We start from the raw sequence: 19745 nt of genomic DNA on the forward strand, positions 1-19745 counted from the left end.
ATAGTAACTTTACAGGGATTTTTAAAGTCATTCTTCTGAGTAGCCTTTTTTTTTTCCTTTTATTTTCTTTTTAAAGAAGCTTGAAAATAAAAGTAATTGTTTGAATAAGCTGTCTGCAGTAACAGTGCTTGAATAAGCTGTCTGCAGTAACAGTCCTTTAAGGAGTTCTTAAATGGTTTTTATGTTGACTAATTTCACAAGCTTCGTGCTTCTCTAATGAGTGCTAGCACTTAGTATGTCCTTCAAGTTCAGTGTTTCTATACAAATATATTGAGTTCTGAGAAAGATGAATGCTTACTGTTTGTGCAGGCATCAATCGTTTTAGTATTAGATGGCATACTTTCTACCCATGAGAATAATGAAGTTATAAAGCTTTATAAAGATTTGTATTTTGAAGTACAGAATCAAGACAACTCTTAAGAAGGAGAATGATGATATACAAAAAAGCTTTATAGTTTGAAATCTGAAATACCAGAGAAGCAGGCTGAAGCAGTCTGGCAGTTTCTTTTCAGTGTTGTGTACCTATTCTAGAAAGGATAGCAGAGCTTTCTGATAAAATTGGCCAAAATCAGTCCGATGAGATATTGGATATTCTGTTAATAGTAAGTACTCAAATGACTTCTCAGAAAAAGATGTGGCTCTGAGTTGCAATGTTTTAAATTCAGCTCATTTAATTCAGAACTCTTAGTTTTGGTGGTAGTGGCTGGCATTCAGCTAGACTGTAGGTTGGATTGCTTGTCCAGTACTTACCACTGAGTTTGTAATGGACAGCTGAAAACAAAAATCTAAATAAAATTATAATAGTGACCTCCCTAGGAGAGTGTATGTTGCAGTAAGGAAAGCTGGGAGAAGATTTTCTTTTGCATGTACTGTAAACATTAAATCAGATGTATAATGTTACATAAAACCATAACTCTAAGGCCATTAGCTTTATGGACAACTTTAGGAAACAAATGCGTATTTTCAACTTTTTGTGTGGAGGTCTCTTATGTAGCTTTTTACTTCACCCCGTATGTGTTGTCTTCTTTTACATTAAAAAATCTTATTTATAAACTGGTCCTGTTATTTAATATGCATACTTCATGCATGCACATACGCTTTGAGTTTTTTATGCTTCTAGCTTTATTTAATCATGAAATGTCCCACCTTTCCCTATTTTTCACAAAGTTTCTGTCTCAAGTAGGAGCTGTTTCTGTCACATTTCAGTTTTGCAACCCAAATTATTCAGGCTTTAGACCCTGACAGGTTAGATTTTTTAAAAGGAGAAAATTTTTATTTTTGTCAGTTGGTTTTATATTCTTATTTTTAACAAAAAGCAATTAACATACTCCTGTTCAAATCTATTAGGTAACAGCAATTACAGAAGTGGGGGCAATGACTGAAGGATTTTTAGTCTTGAAAACTAAACTTTAGGGAAGTCAAAAAGACCTGTTCTAAGGAAAAGTTTTGGATAAACTTAGGTGGTGCTGTCCTGATGCATTCCGGTTTATAGCAGTTGATGTACTTTTATATATGTAGGTAAAAAACTTTTTAAAGTAACTTTGTTTATGCACTCACTGAAAAGAAAATCCTGTCTTTTCAGTCTAGACATTATCAGAATACTAGATGTGAGCACTAACAAATATAAAATTTATTTATTCATTTTGTTTCAATAATAAAATTACAAATTTTATTATTAATTACATTTATTAAATGAAATTACATTTATTAAAACCCTTCATCCTACATTTACAGTCCAAATTGATAGGAAGTGAAAAAACAGCATTTTTAACCTCTTCCTGATTTTCTGGTTCAGATGGGAAGATTATCAGAAACCACAGATGTTTGTGAATGGGTTACTAATGCAGGAGAGAAGTAGGAAGGAAAAAAGAACTGCCTGAGAGGAGAAGCTCACATAAGGAATGGATGTGGAGCTGCAATAGAATTCAAACAGCATTCTACTATGCCAGGAGCTGGAAATACCGAATATCTTGGGTTACAACCTGCTTAATCACATTTCTGAACAAAGGCTTAGTGAAGCTCTGCACTGATCTATGTGGATGCTGAGCTGTTCTAAGTTCTTGATGCATGGGATTTATCTTTCCCCAGTTGCCCATGTAGTGATATTCAGTGACCTACTTGAGCTATGTGTCTTATTCCCTTCTTGATGGCTGGAAAATGGCAAGGCTTAATTGGCTTGGATAATTTCGACCAAAGAGAGAGTGATCTATTTATGGATTGCAAGTGAAAGTTACTGTGAGTGAAAATAGCCAGTCTGTAGCTTTACAAAGAGCAGTCCACCTTGCATACAGATAGTTTAGAATAATATGTTATGATTATCAGTTAATATACAATCAATAACAAATTCACTGTGGTTAATTGGAACAGAGTGTGCATTGTTAATACAGTATGATTAATATAGCAGCACAAAGTTTTCAGGTCCCAGGAAGCTAGGTGTTTTATTTCTTTGTCCCAGGACAGGGGTGCAAGCAGCTGACAGACAACAATTGAGTGAGCTGGAAGAGTCAAAATCTGATGGAACCTACTTACAAAAGCAATGAGTTTGTGTCTCCATCCAATGGACACATTAAGTGGGAAAGCCCAGCAACTAAGAAACAAGTGAAAGAATTTCCATTTCTTTATTTTTTTTAAATGAGAGAGAACAATTGCAAGGCAGCAAGTTATTTCTTTATAGATTCCTGTTTGAAAACAAATGTTTGGTTTCCAAAGAAATCACACAAACAGTTAGGATATATGTTGTTGTCTTAGAATCATAGAATAACCAGGTTGGAAGAGACCCACTGGACCGAGTCCAACCATTCCTATCAAACACTAAACCATGCCCCTTAGCACCTCATCCACCCGTGCCTTAAACACCTCCAGGGAAGGTGACTCAACCACCTCCCTGGGCAGCCTGTTCCAGTGCCCAATGACCCTTTCTGTGAAAATTTTTTTCCTAATGTCCAGCCTAAATCTCCCCTGGCGGAGCTTGTGAAGAGAGCCACTGCAAAAGTCTGTTTCAAGGAGCTTATAATCATTCTTTTTTCCAGGATATCATTTGAGCTAGTTTCAGACACTATTTATTTTCTCTTTGGTTTACTGTCCTTCTCTTTTGCATCCAAATTACTCATAGCAGCCTAATACCATATCGGTGGTTAGGGTATCAAATTCATTTGTTTTCCCTCCTGAAGCCCATGATCAGGCAATTGGCATTGCTAGCTATGTCAGACCAAGCTGATTAATTATAACAGACATAATTTTGCATGCCTTGTATAAAGATAGAGGAGAACTAAATGCATAAAAATCACAGAATGCATGTGCACTGCCTGATGAGTTTTTCTTCTTTTGTCTAATAATTCTCTATTACCCTTTGTTTTACTTTCTTGTGCAGTCAGTATTAGGCAAGAAGCTAGAAGAGCTGGAAAGTGGTTGAAAGCTTAAACTATTGATACTGCAGCAAGTTTTATCATTGATTTAAAAGGGACCAAACTAAAGTCTTTGGTATTTCTCTTAAGTGTCAAGACTAGAATTCTATTTGGACAGACACTAAACAAGTTTTATGACATATTCTGAGGAGAGAAAGCTCAAGGATTTACAGACATTTTCACATCTTCAGGCACAGATTTCTCAAGCAGTGCAAGGCAGCAGTATTGCAATGCTATGACAATATACACAGCCACAGGTGCTTGACACAAAGTCATTTCCATCATTTGCAGGAATTTAGAAGAAGCAGCATTGAGATTTTTTTTTTAATGCTCAAATTAAATACTTGATTTTTTTATAAAATGTAAGCAGTATATGCTTACATATTCAAAAATGATAATCCACTATTTTTTAAGTTATCTCCTTTAGCTGATAAAGAATCTAAATTACGTACATGTATAATATTTTCTCCATTCTATTGAAGGATGCTTAGGAACAAGCGAGGAACTACCATCTCTACAATACTTAAAACTCCTTCTATTTTTATCCAGAGAAGCCAGAAGAGTTGCAATGGTGAAAGCATAATTATAATATGTCTTTTCCTTTCTTTTTATATAATTTAGATATCAGTATGAATCAGTTCCAAGTCCACTGGTTACTGGAGTCCTGTGCGCACAATGACACCAAAGGACCTGGGAAAGTAACTGAGCTGACTTATGTAAGTCTTCATTCAGCTTTCTGCTTGACTCTGAATAGCTTCTAAGCAGCAAGAAAAAAGATGGGTTTGTAACATAACACAGTATGCTTTGTAACATGTTTCATAGATAAGTAGGAATGTTTCTTTATTATGTTTCTTTGCAGTAAAAGATAAAAATTATACACCTGGACTGTTTTGGATTTTAGTTTGTTTTTATTTTTTAAATCCACACAAGGCTAAAATCATAATTTTTCATCAGTTCTATTCAAAAAACAAGAGCAGGCAAATAAACTTCTTAGCTCTAAATACTTATATGTTTCTACAGCCTAGAAAACATGGAGCTTTATCTGTAATTAGTATGGTAGAACTCTAGCATAGTGCAAATACTGAACAGTAATAATACTAATTAATAAACAAGGTTTTCTTTTAGACACAATGGTAGGTTTTGCAACCCTGAGGAGAATAAAATAAGGAAAAAGCACCATAGGTGAAAAATACTAGACATTAAATACAGAAGTTGGACAGATATTAGATAAGGAGAAAAGCTCTATGTAAGTGCATGTCAGCCCAATGATATATTGCTATGGTTGTTCTTTGTACACAATTTGTTGGCAATCGGTGTCATCCATCTCTGTAGCGTATTATTTGAACAACACAGTAATGTGATTGGTGCATCACAATTGATTTAGTGGGTTATGGAGAGTGGAAGAAATCACAATTCATCTTTCCTTCTTACCCTGACTGGATCAATTCAGTGCAGTTAATGGCATGCAAAAGTAGAGTAAGTCAAAAGACATCATTTCCCATACAGAAAGCCGTTGGCTTGTGAGATTTACTGCTTCATGGGGTCAGCAAAGCAAATATTAGAGGTGTATTAAAAAATGATTATGACAGAATGTTATGATCGGCCCCAGTATTTCAAGTTATGCACATTGATGATAAGAGAAAAATAATATTTAAGAAGGTTATTTCCACTAGAGGTCAGGAAAGACTATACATCTGCTCAAATGCATTGTGGGAATAGTTCATTTATTTCCTCTCAGTCACCTTATGATATGTGGCCCAATATCCTTTAAGAAAGTGTGTTTCTTTTGAAGAAGAAAGAAATTGCAAGGAAACAGAGGAAGATTGATGCTACAAAATATTTGGTAATCAGTATGATAGGCCAGGGTAGATAAAGGCCTTATATTTCCAGTGTTGAACATTTAGGCCTTGTCACAATAAATAAAAATAGTCCTGTTAAGTCCATTCTCTGCCCAATCTTTATGTCTTGTTGAAAATGACCTTCCAAGTGAAGGTCAGACAAATACAATTTGGGATTGGAAAAAAGAGGGAGTTATGTGGAAGAACACTGGAAATTAGTGGTGCTGAGGGGTAGTAAAGACCTAAAAGATAGTGAAAGACTTTTAACCTTAGCCCGTAAGGTGTTATTGGACATTTTTCCCAGAAAAAAAATAAACATTTTTTTCTCATATATGATTTGTGTTAAAGCTTTCAGGCTGTAATGTTCAAAAGTATTTTAGACAAGAGTAAGAATTTATCATGACATTTAAAGTTTGTGTAAAGTTTTCTTTTCCAGTTGTTGTCATTAAACAGAGAATTGTGCTTCGCAGTTCAGCTGTGGAGCTTTCTTCCTAATAAGAAGATAGACATAGTTAATGTACTAAAACAGAAAAAAAATTTGATCCATAATGCCATGCTGGACTTGAAAGCACTTTTAAAAAGTTATTTGTAGATTAAGCCTGTCATTTACAGCAGCGTAACTCAGCTTTCTTACATTTATTTAATTTGATTAGCATTTACATCCTCACATTGCTACCCCCATTGCCATCATGTCAAAGAGGCTGTTCTAAATGTTAGAAGCTGGTTGCTTTGATGCAGCGTGGTGAAGGAACTCTGTAGAATTGAAAGACATATCCAAATACCATGCTAATATATTTTGCTACTGAAAATAATCATAACGTAGACAATGTTTGCTTTGTTCTCTGAGTAAAAGCCATGTTGGCATGTTTTAAGCATATCATGAAAATATTTTGTGGGAAAAAAATTTCATCTTTTGCCAGCCTTATTTTTCAATTAGTTTTTTTTAATTTAGAGGCCTTTTTACAGCTGTTATCTTTTTGTTTTGCTTCTAGGAAAACTACATGATTCTCAAGGACCTGTCGTTTTCATGCAAATATAAAGTAACTGTTTTGCCTGCAAAATCTAAAGGTCATTTTAAGGCTGAGAGCATTTTCTTTGTTACCCCGCCTTGCTCTGCATTTAAAGAAAAAAACCACAAGCACATTAATTGTCCTGCTGAAGGAGGTAAGGTATGATGTGGAGACGTAGTCAAATAGTTTCGAATGTACGTATTGTCACCCAACAAGTCTTCAAAAGCAAGTCTAAAATGGGAAATGAAAGGTTCAAAACAAATATAAGTATGACTAATGCTTGTGTGAAAAATCAACTAAAATACAGAACAGTATAGATTTTTGGCTAGCACATTACTGTTTTGTGAATTAGGTGATAATGGTATTGGACGTAAACATATGATGACATCTGTTATTACACAGCTTTTATTTTTGTAAGATGGAACAGTTTCCCAGTTATATTCATCATAATGACAGAAGGTAACTGTAAACATAATTATGCTGGCATGACCCATCTTTTGAATGTTTTGCTACTGATTTAAGCTGATTTTCAGTTTGATTCTGTTTAGGTTAATTCTGCTCTCAGATAGCAAATAAAGGCAACCTTCTATCTGTGACAGTGTTGCCATAATGTTAGGTATAGCTGAAGGGAATTGTAGAGATACTGGTTGGAGAGGACCTCTGGAGTCAGCTAGTCCAGCTGCTCACTCGAAGGACTGCTGCCAGCACCAGGTCATGTCAGCCGTGGCTTTGCACAGACAAGTTTGGAAACCTCTCTCTTCAGTTAGAGGGTAGCCCTCTCACTTTGAGCCCCTGCTGCCCCGAAGGATATTCCTGTGCTCCACGGGTCACCTCAGAGTCCTGCTGGTAAAACATTACTGTTTCCTCACCACCCCTCCTGACAGATTCCAGCATTACAGCCTTCCAATGTTTTCCATAGTCATAGTGCACCTGTTAACTTGTACCACAGTTTTAGAGCATGAATTTTAGTTTTTGCCTGCATCATGTGCTATTCTGTGGGTTTTCTTGTGGTCTCAGAATTGAAAAACAGAGCTCAGATATTCTGAAATACAAAGTAGTAGGAAGGTGGCTGCCTGTGAATGAGGAATTTATATCTTTACATGCCATAGGCTTTTCTTTCTGTCACCTGCATCTGGCAGCATTCAATCTGAAGTTTGAATTTGGCCCAAAACGCAAATAGAATATATCAAAGATAGACTTTGGTTAATGCTGAAAAAGTGATGTCAGAAAGCTAGCAGGATCCTGAATAATGCCGGAAAGAAAGCTCCATCTGACCTTGTTTTGTGGAATTAAATGAACATTGTTAGATATTGTCTGTCAAAATTTAGCTTATCTTTTTGCTTTCCAAATTTATAGTGCCGGTTCTACCCAAAGTGTTGGCCAAACCCGAGAATCTATCTGCATCTTTCATTGTTCAGGAAGGTAACATCACTGGTCATTTTTCGTGGAAGTTATCTAAGGCAGATCTTCACCAGCCCATGACAGGATTTCAAGTCACTTGGGCAGAAGTAACCACAGAAAGCCGACAGAACAGCTTACCCAACAGCATAATTTCACAGTCACAGATACTGCCAGCAGTAAGTTGTTTGTTACTTGGCTTTGCTAGTGGCTTCATAAGTGTATGTGTATAAGGCCTGTGTTTAATGTTTAGTGGTCGTGCAGATGTCACACATAGCGTTCTCTGGCTCTGCAGACAAGTTGGAGCAGGAAGTGCTTCATTTTTCTTCCTTGCTGGAGACACAAAGCACAGCTACTCTTCTTGATGACACATAAAGCATTTTAATATGCACAATTGTCAAATTAGCAATCATTGTTTAAGAAATGCCTGAAGGGAGATGATCTGTGTGACAACAGATAGTTTCTATTTTCTTTTGATGATCAGGCTGTTCAACTTGGCCGTTAGAATAATTTTACTAAGTATTTGGTGTCCAAGTTGATGTATTTAGAAGAATTTCCTCTTCCTTTGAGTTGCTCATTGCTCTAATAAAAATAAAAATCTCTTCCCCCCTCTGCCAATATGCACTGTTGTTCAATGTAAAGGACTAGTTTTCACTGTTTATTGAAATTGCAAGAATTAACACATTGAATTCTTCCTCCTATTTGCTTTAAGATGGCCTTTACTATTTAAGTTCCTCCTCTGGCAGAGGCAGGTGAAGAGCACTTCATTCCAACTCTGCTGCCAGATCAACCAGAGCCAAAAAAAGAGTTTAAGCAACTGGCCTTTTTCCAAAGTCAGCTAAGAAGGTTGGGAATCTTTCCATTCACTTCAGGGAAGTGGATCAAAGCAATTGTATCTAAGGCAGAACTGGCTGCAAATCTTTTTCACAACATTAGTTTCATCAAAGAATACATAAAATGTTTTGTTGGATGCATCTTACATTCTACATGTTTTCCACAAGTCCAAGACAAGGTTCTCACCATTCTGTCTTCATTCCTGGCAGATTGCCCTAAATCTAGGGTCTCTGTGTTTAAAAGCCTGTTGTTCTAGGGTAGAGTAACAAAGTTGACTGCAGATGCTTTAGAGTAGTGTGCAGGGCTGTTTTGTTATACTGCAGTGTGGACTCTATGTGATCTGCACCAATTCACTTAAAGCTTAACCTACAGCCCAGAACAGAAGCACAATGCAGATACAGCCTTGGTGTCTTCAGCAAGGATTACGCTGAAGAGGTTACTCGATCACAGACCATTGGCTGCAATCAGCCCCTTTAGCACAATGAAAATCAAAGTCATACACCATCAGAAGTTGATTTTCATCTTTAGTTTTAGGAGCAAGCATATGTTTTGGTCAGAATTAATATAACTTTTTCTGAACTTTTAGTCCAGTTAGGTCTGAAATATATATTTAAGTCTATTTTAAAACACTCATTTGCATTGTCTTATGCTTTGGTTTTTTATCTTTCTTTTTCTCTGGTTTTCCTACTGTAAAACCTGGAAATTCCTTTTATTTAATTACTGATTACCGTATGTATCTCTGTCTATTTTTAGCAACTGGTTAAGTTGCAGAAAACTCTCATTTTAGTTGAAATAGTATCTCCTGACCCCTCAGAAACCATCAGAATGTTGAGTATTTAATGGTGAGGACCATTCACTCATTCTTGTTGCTAGACTGATAAGAAAATAATATTTTTACTACTGGGCCTGAAACACAAAGGTCCAACTGCCAGAGGAGTGCCTGAAGGAGCAGAATGAGTGTATGAGTGTGATGTATGCACTTCTCTCATTATCCTACCTGTGCAGTATATTATATGAGGTGGAACAGCTTCAGCCAGGCCTATTAAGAGCAACCTATTTCAGAATGTGCTAATTTGGCAGCAAGACTATACATTTCCCTTCACTTTTTCTCTCTCTACTTTCCCCTTTATTGTCATCTCTGGCAGTAACTGTAAATTATCAATTATTCCCACAGCCCGACTGGGTCGCTTTGCATGGTGCTGGATGCAGTGCAGGCCTGAGGAACTTGCCCTGCAAATTCCCAGCTAGCCCAGGCAGGCTGGTCACAGGAGGACACCATGCCCTCACTGACCAGTGTCACTGCATAGCTGTCCCCTTCCTGGGACTGTGCCTCTTGAAATAAGACTAATAAGGACTTTTGATTCCTTAATACTCTTTAGTCTTTAGCCAGATATATTCCCGTTTGGGAACATTTACAAACTTACATTAAAACTATTTTGCACAAGTGTAAGTAGCCACAAAAGGCAGTGAAAAGTGAGTCTGTCTTGTCAGAAACGGGATTAGGAACAGAAGGAAAGATTCTTATGGGACGAATCTGCTGAAATCAGTGTAGCCACACTTATTTTCACTAGCGGCAGCAGCAGCCTCAGGTTTACAATTAAATAATTTATCAATTGGTAGAATTCACAGGCAGATCCAAAATAGAAACAGATTTATATAACTTATTCTTCATGACTGATGAGCACATCATCCATTTTCCAGAACACTAAGGAGCTGCTTGGATCTCTGACACATAAAGCCGTAACATTATGGCAAAAAAGTTTGCTCAAAGAGAATGGCAATCAAAAAAATCCATACCATATCTTCTCAACAAAGTGATGCATATGTTAAATCCTTTAAACAGAATTCTAAGAAAATAATTACTAGGTGCTGAGAGTGACAGACCCTGTTTAAACTACTGATTTGTGTTAAGTAGAGCAACTGTGTTTTATTTTTAGATACCCTGAGAATTAACACAATTTATTTATTTTTAGGATCATTATGTACTTACTGTGCCCAATCTGAGGCCATCAATGCTGTACCGCTTGGAAGTCCAAGTGCTGACAACTGGTGGGGAAGGGCCAGCTACAATAAAATCATTCCGAACGCCTGACCTTCCTCCTTTTTCACCCCACAGTAAGTATTACACCATTTTGGCATGTGGTTACATGTTACAAAACTTTAGTTCACCACACATAAACAGTTACTTGAGCCATATAGTCTTTTTTGGGTCCAGCAGCATTCCATAAACTTAAGATGTTTGAAAATACTGTTGCCTCACAACCTCCCCGTACCCAGTAACTGTCCGTGAGCAATGATGGAAGCAAAATTGGTCTTTCTCTCACTCATTTTCTGACATTTGGGATTCATTCCACCACAGCTCTTTTGGGATTCAAAGCTGATCTGTCCTCCAGGTACTGCCTGGGCCTGGAATTTCTTAGCTTTTCAAGATTAGAGTTTTCTGGGTGCATTCAGTCCAGCATGGCTAGAGTCTGATTGTATTTATAAAGCAGTGCAAACCTCTTAAGGGCCATTTCAAGCATTTTATATGTTTTTTAAGAATACAGATCAGTGTTGCAGATCCCAGTAAAAATTATAAATTAATTAATCCAAGATTCATCCGCTTGAATCTTTTTGTCCTTTTATAGTCCCACTAAAGTTGTCTCAACTGAACGTGCGTCAGCACAGGCAGTTCTTTTGTATGCTGAAGGACTGAAGGCTGAAGGAAGGCCTCAGAAAGTCTTTTTTAGAATCTGTAAATATTGGTATTACATATTCAGGGTTTGTATGTGCATGTTTTCTATTCTTTCATTTAGGACCTCATCTGAAGCAACATCATCCACATCACTATAAGCCACCACCGGACAAATATTAGACTGTTTCAAATGTTTATACAAATAACTAAGAGAAGAACTGAGCTCCCAAATGAGGGCTGCAAAAAGGCATATCTGTAGGAGCAATGAACACAAATCTCCAGTGGAAGTTACCATCCTGTACGATGTGTATGTACTTCTCTGTAGTTTAGCCATGAAGAATTGTATTGCACCAAGACCAGGATAAAATATACAGCAAGGATCTTTTCAGTACCACCACTATTCAACAAAATGAAGATTACGTTTGATTCAACACCTGTGAGAAAATCAGAAGTGTGTTCATTATAATATTTTTGTATTTCTGTATTTAAAGTAGATTGAAATGGTGTAGTGTATACAGCTTAGTGAGTTCAATGTTGGTAATTGCAAGGTTGTCTTGTGATATATACATACTTCTGAACACCGAATGCCATGTTCTCATCAGTACTTGAAGCTATGTCTGTCACCAGTTTAAGCCCTAGTGTATTTTGCTATTAGAGGTGATCTCCATATGTCTGAGATAAGGACATAAGTAAAGTAAATACCAGTAGCCAAAATCCTAAAATAGTATTTAATAATTGCCGTATCTCCACAGAGGAGAATGGGAATGCATTTGTATCAACTGTCTGTTCTGAAATGGTAATGCTTTAGCATGTAGATCTATTAACCTAAAAGATATGCAGGGTAGATGTACCATTGTAAAGAAACAAAAGGGTATTAGTAGAATTGTTGCAAATCTGTGGAAATTAGTACAATTAATTTATAGGGCCTAGAAGAATGACTTTTAAAATCCCACTTACAATTTTTTTGTTTATATTATTTCAAGGTATAAAAATATTTTGAAGAGAAACATAAATTTTCTAGTTAAAAATATGAGTAATTAACGTAAACATTTTAGAAACATAAATTCTGAGACACATTTACTGTTCAAGTATCCATAGACCTACTTTTTTGGCTTTGGCTTTTGATGCATATATCTCTTTTCCCTGTGGATCTTTTGAACAGAAGGGTGGATGTATTGGCTCCATGCTATTCTGCTTACAGAAAGAATTATGTGACAACATTCTGGCATCTGGAAAACATTGACTTATACTCTATCTGAATGCATTTTTCAAATTTAGACAGAAGGGTGCCCTTTTTAACCATAAGGGAATTAATATTGCCTTATTGTGCAATATAAACTGTCTAGAATAATTTGCCACACAGAAAGACATTCTTCGATAGTAAACAGAAACTGCTTAGATTTACTACAGGGAGAGTGGAAAGTATCTGCCAATAAATAAATGTCCATACAAATTCTCATAATCAGCTTCTAATGTTCAAGATGTTCAAAGTGCTCGTACATTCTTTGGCACCATTTCCATTGCTCCCTGAACTATTGAATGATGAGGTTAACGCACCTCAAGTGCTCAGGGGTCAAACTTGACAAGGTGGCCACTTTTCCTGCCAGCAGATGCTACAGACTCACCTGTACTTCATATTTGTCTGAGATGCTGAGTGAGCCCTAGTAAATGTATTTCCCTTCTTTTGTTGAAAAACTCTTCTATAGAAAAGCAAAGATGAAGAAAAGAAATACGTAGCTGAAACTGAGGATCAGAGTTATGTTTATTGTAATAGAACATTCACAAATTATTTAAATACAGGTTGGGGGTTTTTTTAATTGAAGTTTATAGCTTTTTACGTTATGCGGGTTGATCTCACAGGCAGTGAAGGAAACCAAGATAATTTCTGATCTCTTGCTTATTTCCTAAACTTCTGCCTTTGCTATTAAAGGGCTCTTTTTTTACCCCATTCTCTTTCTACTTTGCTTGTTGTCTTTTTTTATATGCACTCAGTGACCAACAACTTTTCCAGACCTTTTCTCTTGCTACATGATTTGGGCCTTTAACAGTAGTTTTAAAAATATTAAAAATATTAAAGGCTATGGTGCTTATTATTCCTTCCTCTGTCATTCTGTCATCTCCCTTTTCCCAAAATACATTAGCAAATAAACAGCTGAACATTTCTTCATAAAATCATTAGTATTAAGGTTTATTTTCAATTTTGACAGAAGGCCAGATTCTTAGAGATTTTTGTTATGATGAAAATGTTTTAAGTGTACAAGTCTCTACAAAGAAAAAAACTTTCTGAATCAGACCAATGTGCAGTGCTGCTTTTACATTTAGGCTGCGCAGGGGCATAGAAAAGGCTAGCAAGGATCTCCATGGTGTCTACTGAGAGCAGGAGTCAGTGGGATCAGGCTTCTCTGAAAAATTCTTTCCAAACCATTCAATCACAGTCTATTCCAGTTATGCTGGAACAAATCTGTAGTTACTTGATTAATGTTAGTGAAATTATGTTTTGTTCATAGTGACATGATAAAGCATAAAACATGGATGTCGGTCTTTATTACTATGATGCCAAATTTGGCGTGGAGATAAACTGAAAGTTAGCAGCCCTGAGTGCTCATACCCTTAGTCTTGGTTGCTGAGGGCAAGCCTCATTCTTCTGAAATTAATCAAAATAGTTACTGTTTGCTGGTCTTTTTGTTGCTTCTTTAAAGCATTCAACTTTTAAAATGAATTGAAGAACATGGAGGAGTTTTCCCTTTTGAAATAAATTCTGGCAATCAAATAAAAAGTCAATAAAGTAGGATTGTAATGAATAAGTGTATTATACAGAGTCCACAAAGATGTAAATTATTTTTTCCTTCTATAAGTCCGCTTGTCAAGTCACCTTTCAGGTCGCCCTCCAAATAAAAAATACAAGGTCAACAAAGCTCATGCATGGATATTAAATTTCCAGCTATCAGTGATTTCCTGATTATTCTTTGAATTTAGCAGTACAGATTCGAGGGTTTTAGTGCCTAATTCAGAAAGCCTTGTTTGCTGAATTGTGCAGGGTATTGTCCTAATTTACTAGACTAGATCACAATAAACATGTAATTCATCAATACAGTTGTAATTGATTACTTGATTCACCAGTTAAAGATTTATTTTCTCTAATGATATTGTGTAATAGAGTTAATATAGGCATTGGGATGGTTTTAGATACTCTGCACCTTTACATTAATGTATTATTTGCAATGTACGATTCTGATGGATTTGTCAGTTAACTTCGGGATGCTTTTTGTTTATATTTTAAAGGAGAATTATAAGATTATTGCATTTTTGCTAACTGCTTTGTGAAGTGGATTTTTTTATTTGTTTAAGAAGAAAATTGTTTCTTCTTGTTATATCTTTTCTGACCATTTTTGAGTTGCTTATAGAGCAAGAGAAATTCAAAGAAGATAGAGCTTGCGCTGTATCATCTCTGTGTTGCCATCCTGAATATTCACTAAGACTATAGCATATATGTAACAAATAAGGAGTCTGATTTCTGGAATGCTGATTATCCCAAACTTAGTGGCTCCAGAAAGAGCTGAGGACATGGTATGGCAATGCTAACATTGACAATAATGTTTGGCATGGTCACACATAAAGTCAAAGAAATACACGTTGCTAACGTGAATGGGAATTTTACTGTTGGTGTAAGCAGAACTGTATAGAAACCTTAATACTGAGTCAATTTGTTCCACAATACTTAGAGCTTCATGCTCCTGACTGGAGTCAGTGGGAGTTTCAGATATGCAGGCCCTGATTCAGGAAGATGTACAGAAGAGGAAAATGCCATGTGCACAGAAGAAGTAATTGGGATGGAAGTAAACCTGTGCAGTTAAGAATGAGCTTTAGTGATGGCTCAAATAAAGAAAGCATGGATGTCAAAATTTGCTTGAATACTGTCTTAAATCAGGGCCTTATAGAGCAAAGTGTGGGACCCAGACAGTTCTAAATTCTGTGTACAACACCATAAAAATTTTTATTTCTGTCTTGTGTATATGTAAATGTAGCTGTGATATTGACTTATTTATTAATTCATTTTGTTATACCATGTGCCAAGTATATTCCTACCCTTTTGATCAGTACCTGTGAACATCAATTACTAAAAATAATGTTATGAAAACTTGTGCATTGTAACCGGAAATATGATGCTAATGAGCTGTTGCATGCAGTTTTAAATAATTAAAAAACCCTTTATTTAAAAAAAATGTAAATGAATACCTACAGATGTTGATGATTATATATGGTTTTGCATGCCAAAACTCATTGTTCAGTTGTGGGCATGAAATGTAATAACTGTATTACCTCTACTGAATATATTAGTAAGGTACAATTTACAAAGTAATTAACAGATCTCTATATGTAAAATTTTTCCATTTTACTTAATTATAACGTAGTAGAGGTAACAGAACTGCTTCTCTGTTACCCAGATTGGCTGTAGAAATTATGCTCCTATAACACTCATTTAAAGTCAATATTTATTTATGTGTGTAATACAAAAGGATTTGTCTTACGTGTCTGTCCTGTTATTTAGAGAAAAAAATACACTTCTTGTAAAAAATAATTTGTAAAAAAAAATGTAAATGTAAATAGAGTCTGAGTCTTTTACTCATTATTTTAATGTTTAGAATTTGTACATACTGTTTAGGTAATAAACTATCCTACATTGAAATCTTGCTACATTTTCTCCTCCATAGAGAATTTATAGTCTTGTTTTTCTTAAGTTGAAAACACTGAGTTTTCTAAGACACATCAGTGTTATGCCAAGTACCTTTGCTACATCTGCATTTCATTGTGTATAGTCATACCCTTTTATCCTATGTTTACTACGGCATTTTGTTTTCCTTGGAAAGTGATCAAAATAATCTGAAAATAAATGTAGGTATTTGAGACTTTTATGTTTAAAAGCAATCCTTGAAGTAAGAAATCAGACTCAAGAACTTGCCATCTCCTTCTTTATTTTAATTAAGTTATTCACAGTGAAGGTTTTTTCATCCTTCGTGATATTAACTTAAAATAATCAAAATGTTGCTGGATCTATGTCAGTGGTCTGATCCTGCAAGTCAAGATTTTCATGATTGAAACTTGTGAAATCCATATATACACCAAATTTGGAGTCTTTTCTATTATAAAGTGCTGATTCTCATGATTTAAATTCTATATTTTTAATAAATATAAATAACTGTCTTAGTAAAAAAATTTAACTGTTTCAAATTGTAAGACGTGCTATAATTCTGGGATGCAGTATATTTAGCCTGGTGATGCACCTTTGATTTATTCTTAATTTACCTAATACACAGTTAGATTTTGTTAACTTGATCATAAACTCCGAAATTTGCTGATACTGTTTCCTTATTAGAATAACTGCTTAAATTTTTGAGTTTGGTTTTCCTTTTACATAAGTGGATAAAGTTTAGAAAAACCCGTATAATTCAATTCCTCGGCAAGTTGGACTATTTCAATGATACTTGCACTTATCATTCATTAAACCTAGACAAGGATGGTCTATCACTAGGGATAGGTAATTGTCATGATAAACCGTTGAAGTGTTCTTCACACTGTAACTCAAAATATCCATTCAGCTTTTCCTTCTATAACTTCAAATAAATGTTTTATTCAACATTGAATTAAAAGAGATGATAACTGGATAATACAAGTCATATGAAATAAAGCAAATTTGCAATATATTAGGCAGTATTGATGATTTTTGTTTGGGGTTTTATGGCTTGTGCTTCTGTACAACTTGGCTTTTGTTCATCAAAAATCAGAATGCATATTTTGTAAAAAAATGCAATGAAAGCTCTTTATAGTATGAAAGAAACTCCTGTTTTCTTATTACAGGTGTTGCATTGTGATCGTCTGGATATATGCTAGCCTCCTTGAGGAAAGCCTTGAGCTAAAACACTGGCTGTTAGCCTGTTGGTGGCAATACAGCACCTGTAAGGGTAAAGAAATCACTGGGGAGAACACTGAGAACATAAGCATTGAAATAGAGCCAATGCGCAAGACTCCTGCAGACTGGAAGGGGATGCAGTTCGGCAGAAGCAAATTGCTCTGTCCCCCTTTAGATTGTCCTTAATAGCCTTCCTGCTTCTACTCAAGGTGCTGGCAGGAGAACAGATTAATATTTAATACTTGCCTTGTTATAAGCATTACTGAGAGTGCCATGTGGCACTGAAACTAAAGAATTTATAAATGCATGCTGTACCCAGTTCCTCACTTGTGATGGTGATTTTTTCATGTTACTTAACAACAAACTACATTCAGGAGGTGTGTTTCTTCTTAAAGGAAGATCAACTTTGGAAATAGTGTGTTGTCATTTTTCAGGAGAATTAGGTAAATATACTACACACAAATATCTGTTCATATTTGTGTGCAAATACATTTGTACACTATATAGATCTGACTTGTCTTTTTTCACAAGCTGTCCAGCACTAGATAGGCGCAGTAGGTTCAAAATTGTCAACATTTAGGAGTAACTCTGGGATTCCTGATCAGTACTGATTAATCAACATGTTTTTCATATTTTTATAGTTTTAGTTAGGAAATTTTGACTGATTTGAATGGTTCAGGCTGCATAGTTATTACCAGATGCAGAGTGATAAGCTTTAATTTCCATCCTGTCCTTTCTAAGTGAAAGATGGAAGAGACAGGCTGGGAACACAGGTGGCACAAAAAGAAACTAATCATCTGATATATTTATTTCTTCGCAGACATCCCATTTCCAGTGTTAGTAGTTATCTGCAAACATTCAAAATAATATTTTAAATATATTTTTTGAGATGTGCTGCAATACTTGCTGGAAATATAAATCTTTCAGACTTCCAGTGTATATATTTGCAAGCCAAAATTAATTCAAATATAACTCATAAAACAGGAATATGCAATAAAAAATTAATATGGTGGTGGACGCCAATGGTTCTCTCAGAGCACATAGGGAGAACTGTTCTTTTTCCTGGTATTTATTGAGTCATACTGAAGACAAAGAAGATCCAGATGCATTTTTCTTGCTTTGAGTGAAATACCTCTTATCACAAAGGTTCCCATTTAGTTGCTTAAAGGTGCTTCATGAACGGCTGAGGCACCAGAGGTATAGAGTAGCTTAATACTGTAATGATGCACTAGAGAACGAACCCTATATTATTTCATTGGTCTCATCCTTTTTCCTGCACTTCTTTTTTGTTTCGTTTATTGATCGCTGTTTATTGTTTTTGTTGTAAGTTCATTGTGAGAACTTGTCTCATTTATTAATCTTGGTCATACAAGACTTCCTTAAACCATATTTCTCTTCACTGCTCATTGCTATAAAGATTTAGTTTTATGATAACTTCCAGATAAAAAAAAAAAATTAAGATATTTATATGCATTCATTTATTTAGAACCAATTTCAATAGAAGGCTCCTTGTCAATAAAGTTGCATTGGTTTCTAGATATAAAGTGTATCTGCAGCTCTATCTCATTTAAATTTTTATATACGTAATACAGTTTTGGAGAACAGGAAACCTTCCTGTCCTTTTAAACAACAGTCATGCTAGGCACTAGCAAGTACACAGAAGCATATAAAACTAATAAATATCACTCATATTTGTAGCTTGATAAATACTATTAAGGCAATAAATTTTATTCATGTTAGCTAAATACATCACTTAAACAGAAAAACTAGTCCCAATTCATCTGCAAAACCGAAGATCTAGATGAATAGCAGAATTCTGGAGAGATGTATCAGGAACAATATTAACTTTTGTGCTTGAATAATATCAAAAAGCACAAAGCTGGCACAGCTTAAATTATCTTTTTATGTTTTTTTCCTAATCGCTAATATAGAACACTCAATACTTCAATAAAATCCTAATATGATCTCACACTTATTTTGTAGATTTTTCTAACTTTTATAAGTAACTATTAAATATGTGAAACCAATAAACAGAAATTATTCCTTATATTTCATTATATTTTGATAAAAACTCTAGTATTAACCTAACATTGTTCTCAGAATCTAGACTTAAGTAAAGACTGCTATGATTTCCCACAGGATTCTCCTGGAACACTGGCTGTTCATGGTTTGGATGGGTGTACACTTCATTGAGTAAAAAACTGGATGGCTGGGCCCAAGGAGTTGTGATGCTGAATGGAATTAAATCCAGTTGGCAGCTGGTCTCAAGTGGTGTTCTCCAAGGCTCAGTATTGGAGACAGTTCTGTTTAATGTCTTTATCAATGATGTAGACAAGAGGACTGAGTGCACCCTCAGTAAGTTTGCAGGCAATGCCAAATTAGACAGGAAAGGATACGACCAGTAGAATTCGTCTTGCCTTCTTTCAGCAGTGACTGCAAATGAGTGAGCTCTTTTGTGTCCTATGAGAGCACCTACAGTAATGAGACCTTGAGCTGCCAAAAGTAGGAGATGCACTGGGTGTCAATCAAAAGAAAAGAATGCTCCTCCTACAGGCAGGATTTTAGACTACCTGGAGGATCATCACAGTTGAAAAGCAGAGCCTCACGTGCTCAGCCCTTCTGGCAAGGCATTAGTTCTCAAGCAAAAGTTTTGCTCTCTCTGTAGAAATCCTGCTAAAG

At 35.5% G+C, this 19745-nt stretch overlaps 1 protein-coding gene across 1 annotated transcript in view; it reads left to right on the forward strand.

Annotated features, from left to right (window-relative positions):
* Nucleotides 1-11673, forward strand: part of ANOS1 (anosmin 1) — a 138037-nt gene extending 126364 nt beyond the window's left edge. Inside the window, exons 10-14 of the mRNA XM_069849964.1 lie at nucleotides 4026-4120; nucleotides 6235-6406; nucleotides 7609-7829; nucleotides 10458-10599; nucleotides 11280-11673. Of these exons, the coding sequence (XP_069706065.1) occupies nucleotides 4026-4120; nucleotides 6235-6406; nucleotides 7609-7829; nucleotides 10458-10599; nucleotides 11280-11338 (689 nt within the window). The 3' untranslated portion in view covers nucleotides 11339-11673. The remainder of the gene's footprint in view (nucleotides 1-4025; nucleotides 4121-6234; nucleotides 6407-7608; nucleotides 7830-10457; nucleotides 10600-11279) is intronic.
* Nucleotides 11674-19745: the final 8072 nt, after the last annotated feature.

The sequence above is a fragment of the Phaenicophaeus curvirostris genome, chromosome 1 (assembly GCF_032191515.1).
Source record: "Phaenicophaeus curvirostris isolate KB17595 chromosome 1, BPBGC_Pcur_1.0, whole genome shotgun sequence".
Classification (NCBI taxonomy): Eukaryota; Metazoa; Chordata; class Aves; order Cuculiformes; family Cuculidae; genus Phaenicophaeus; species Phaenicophaeus curvirostris.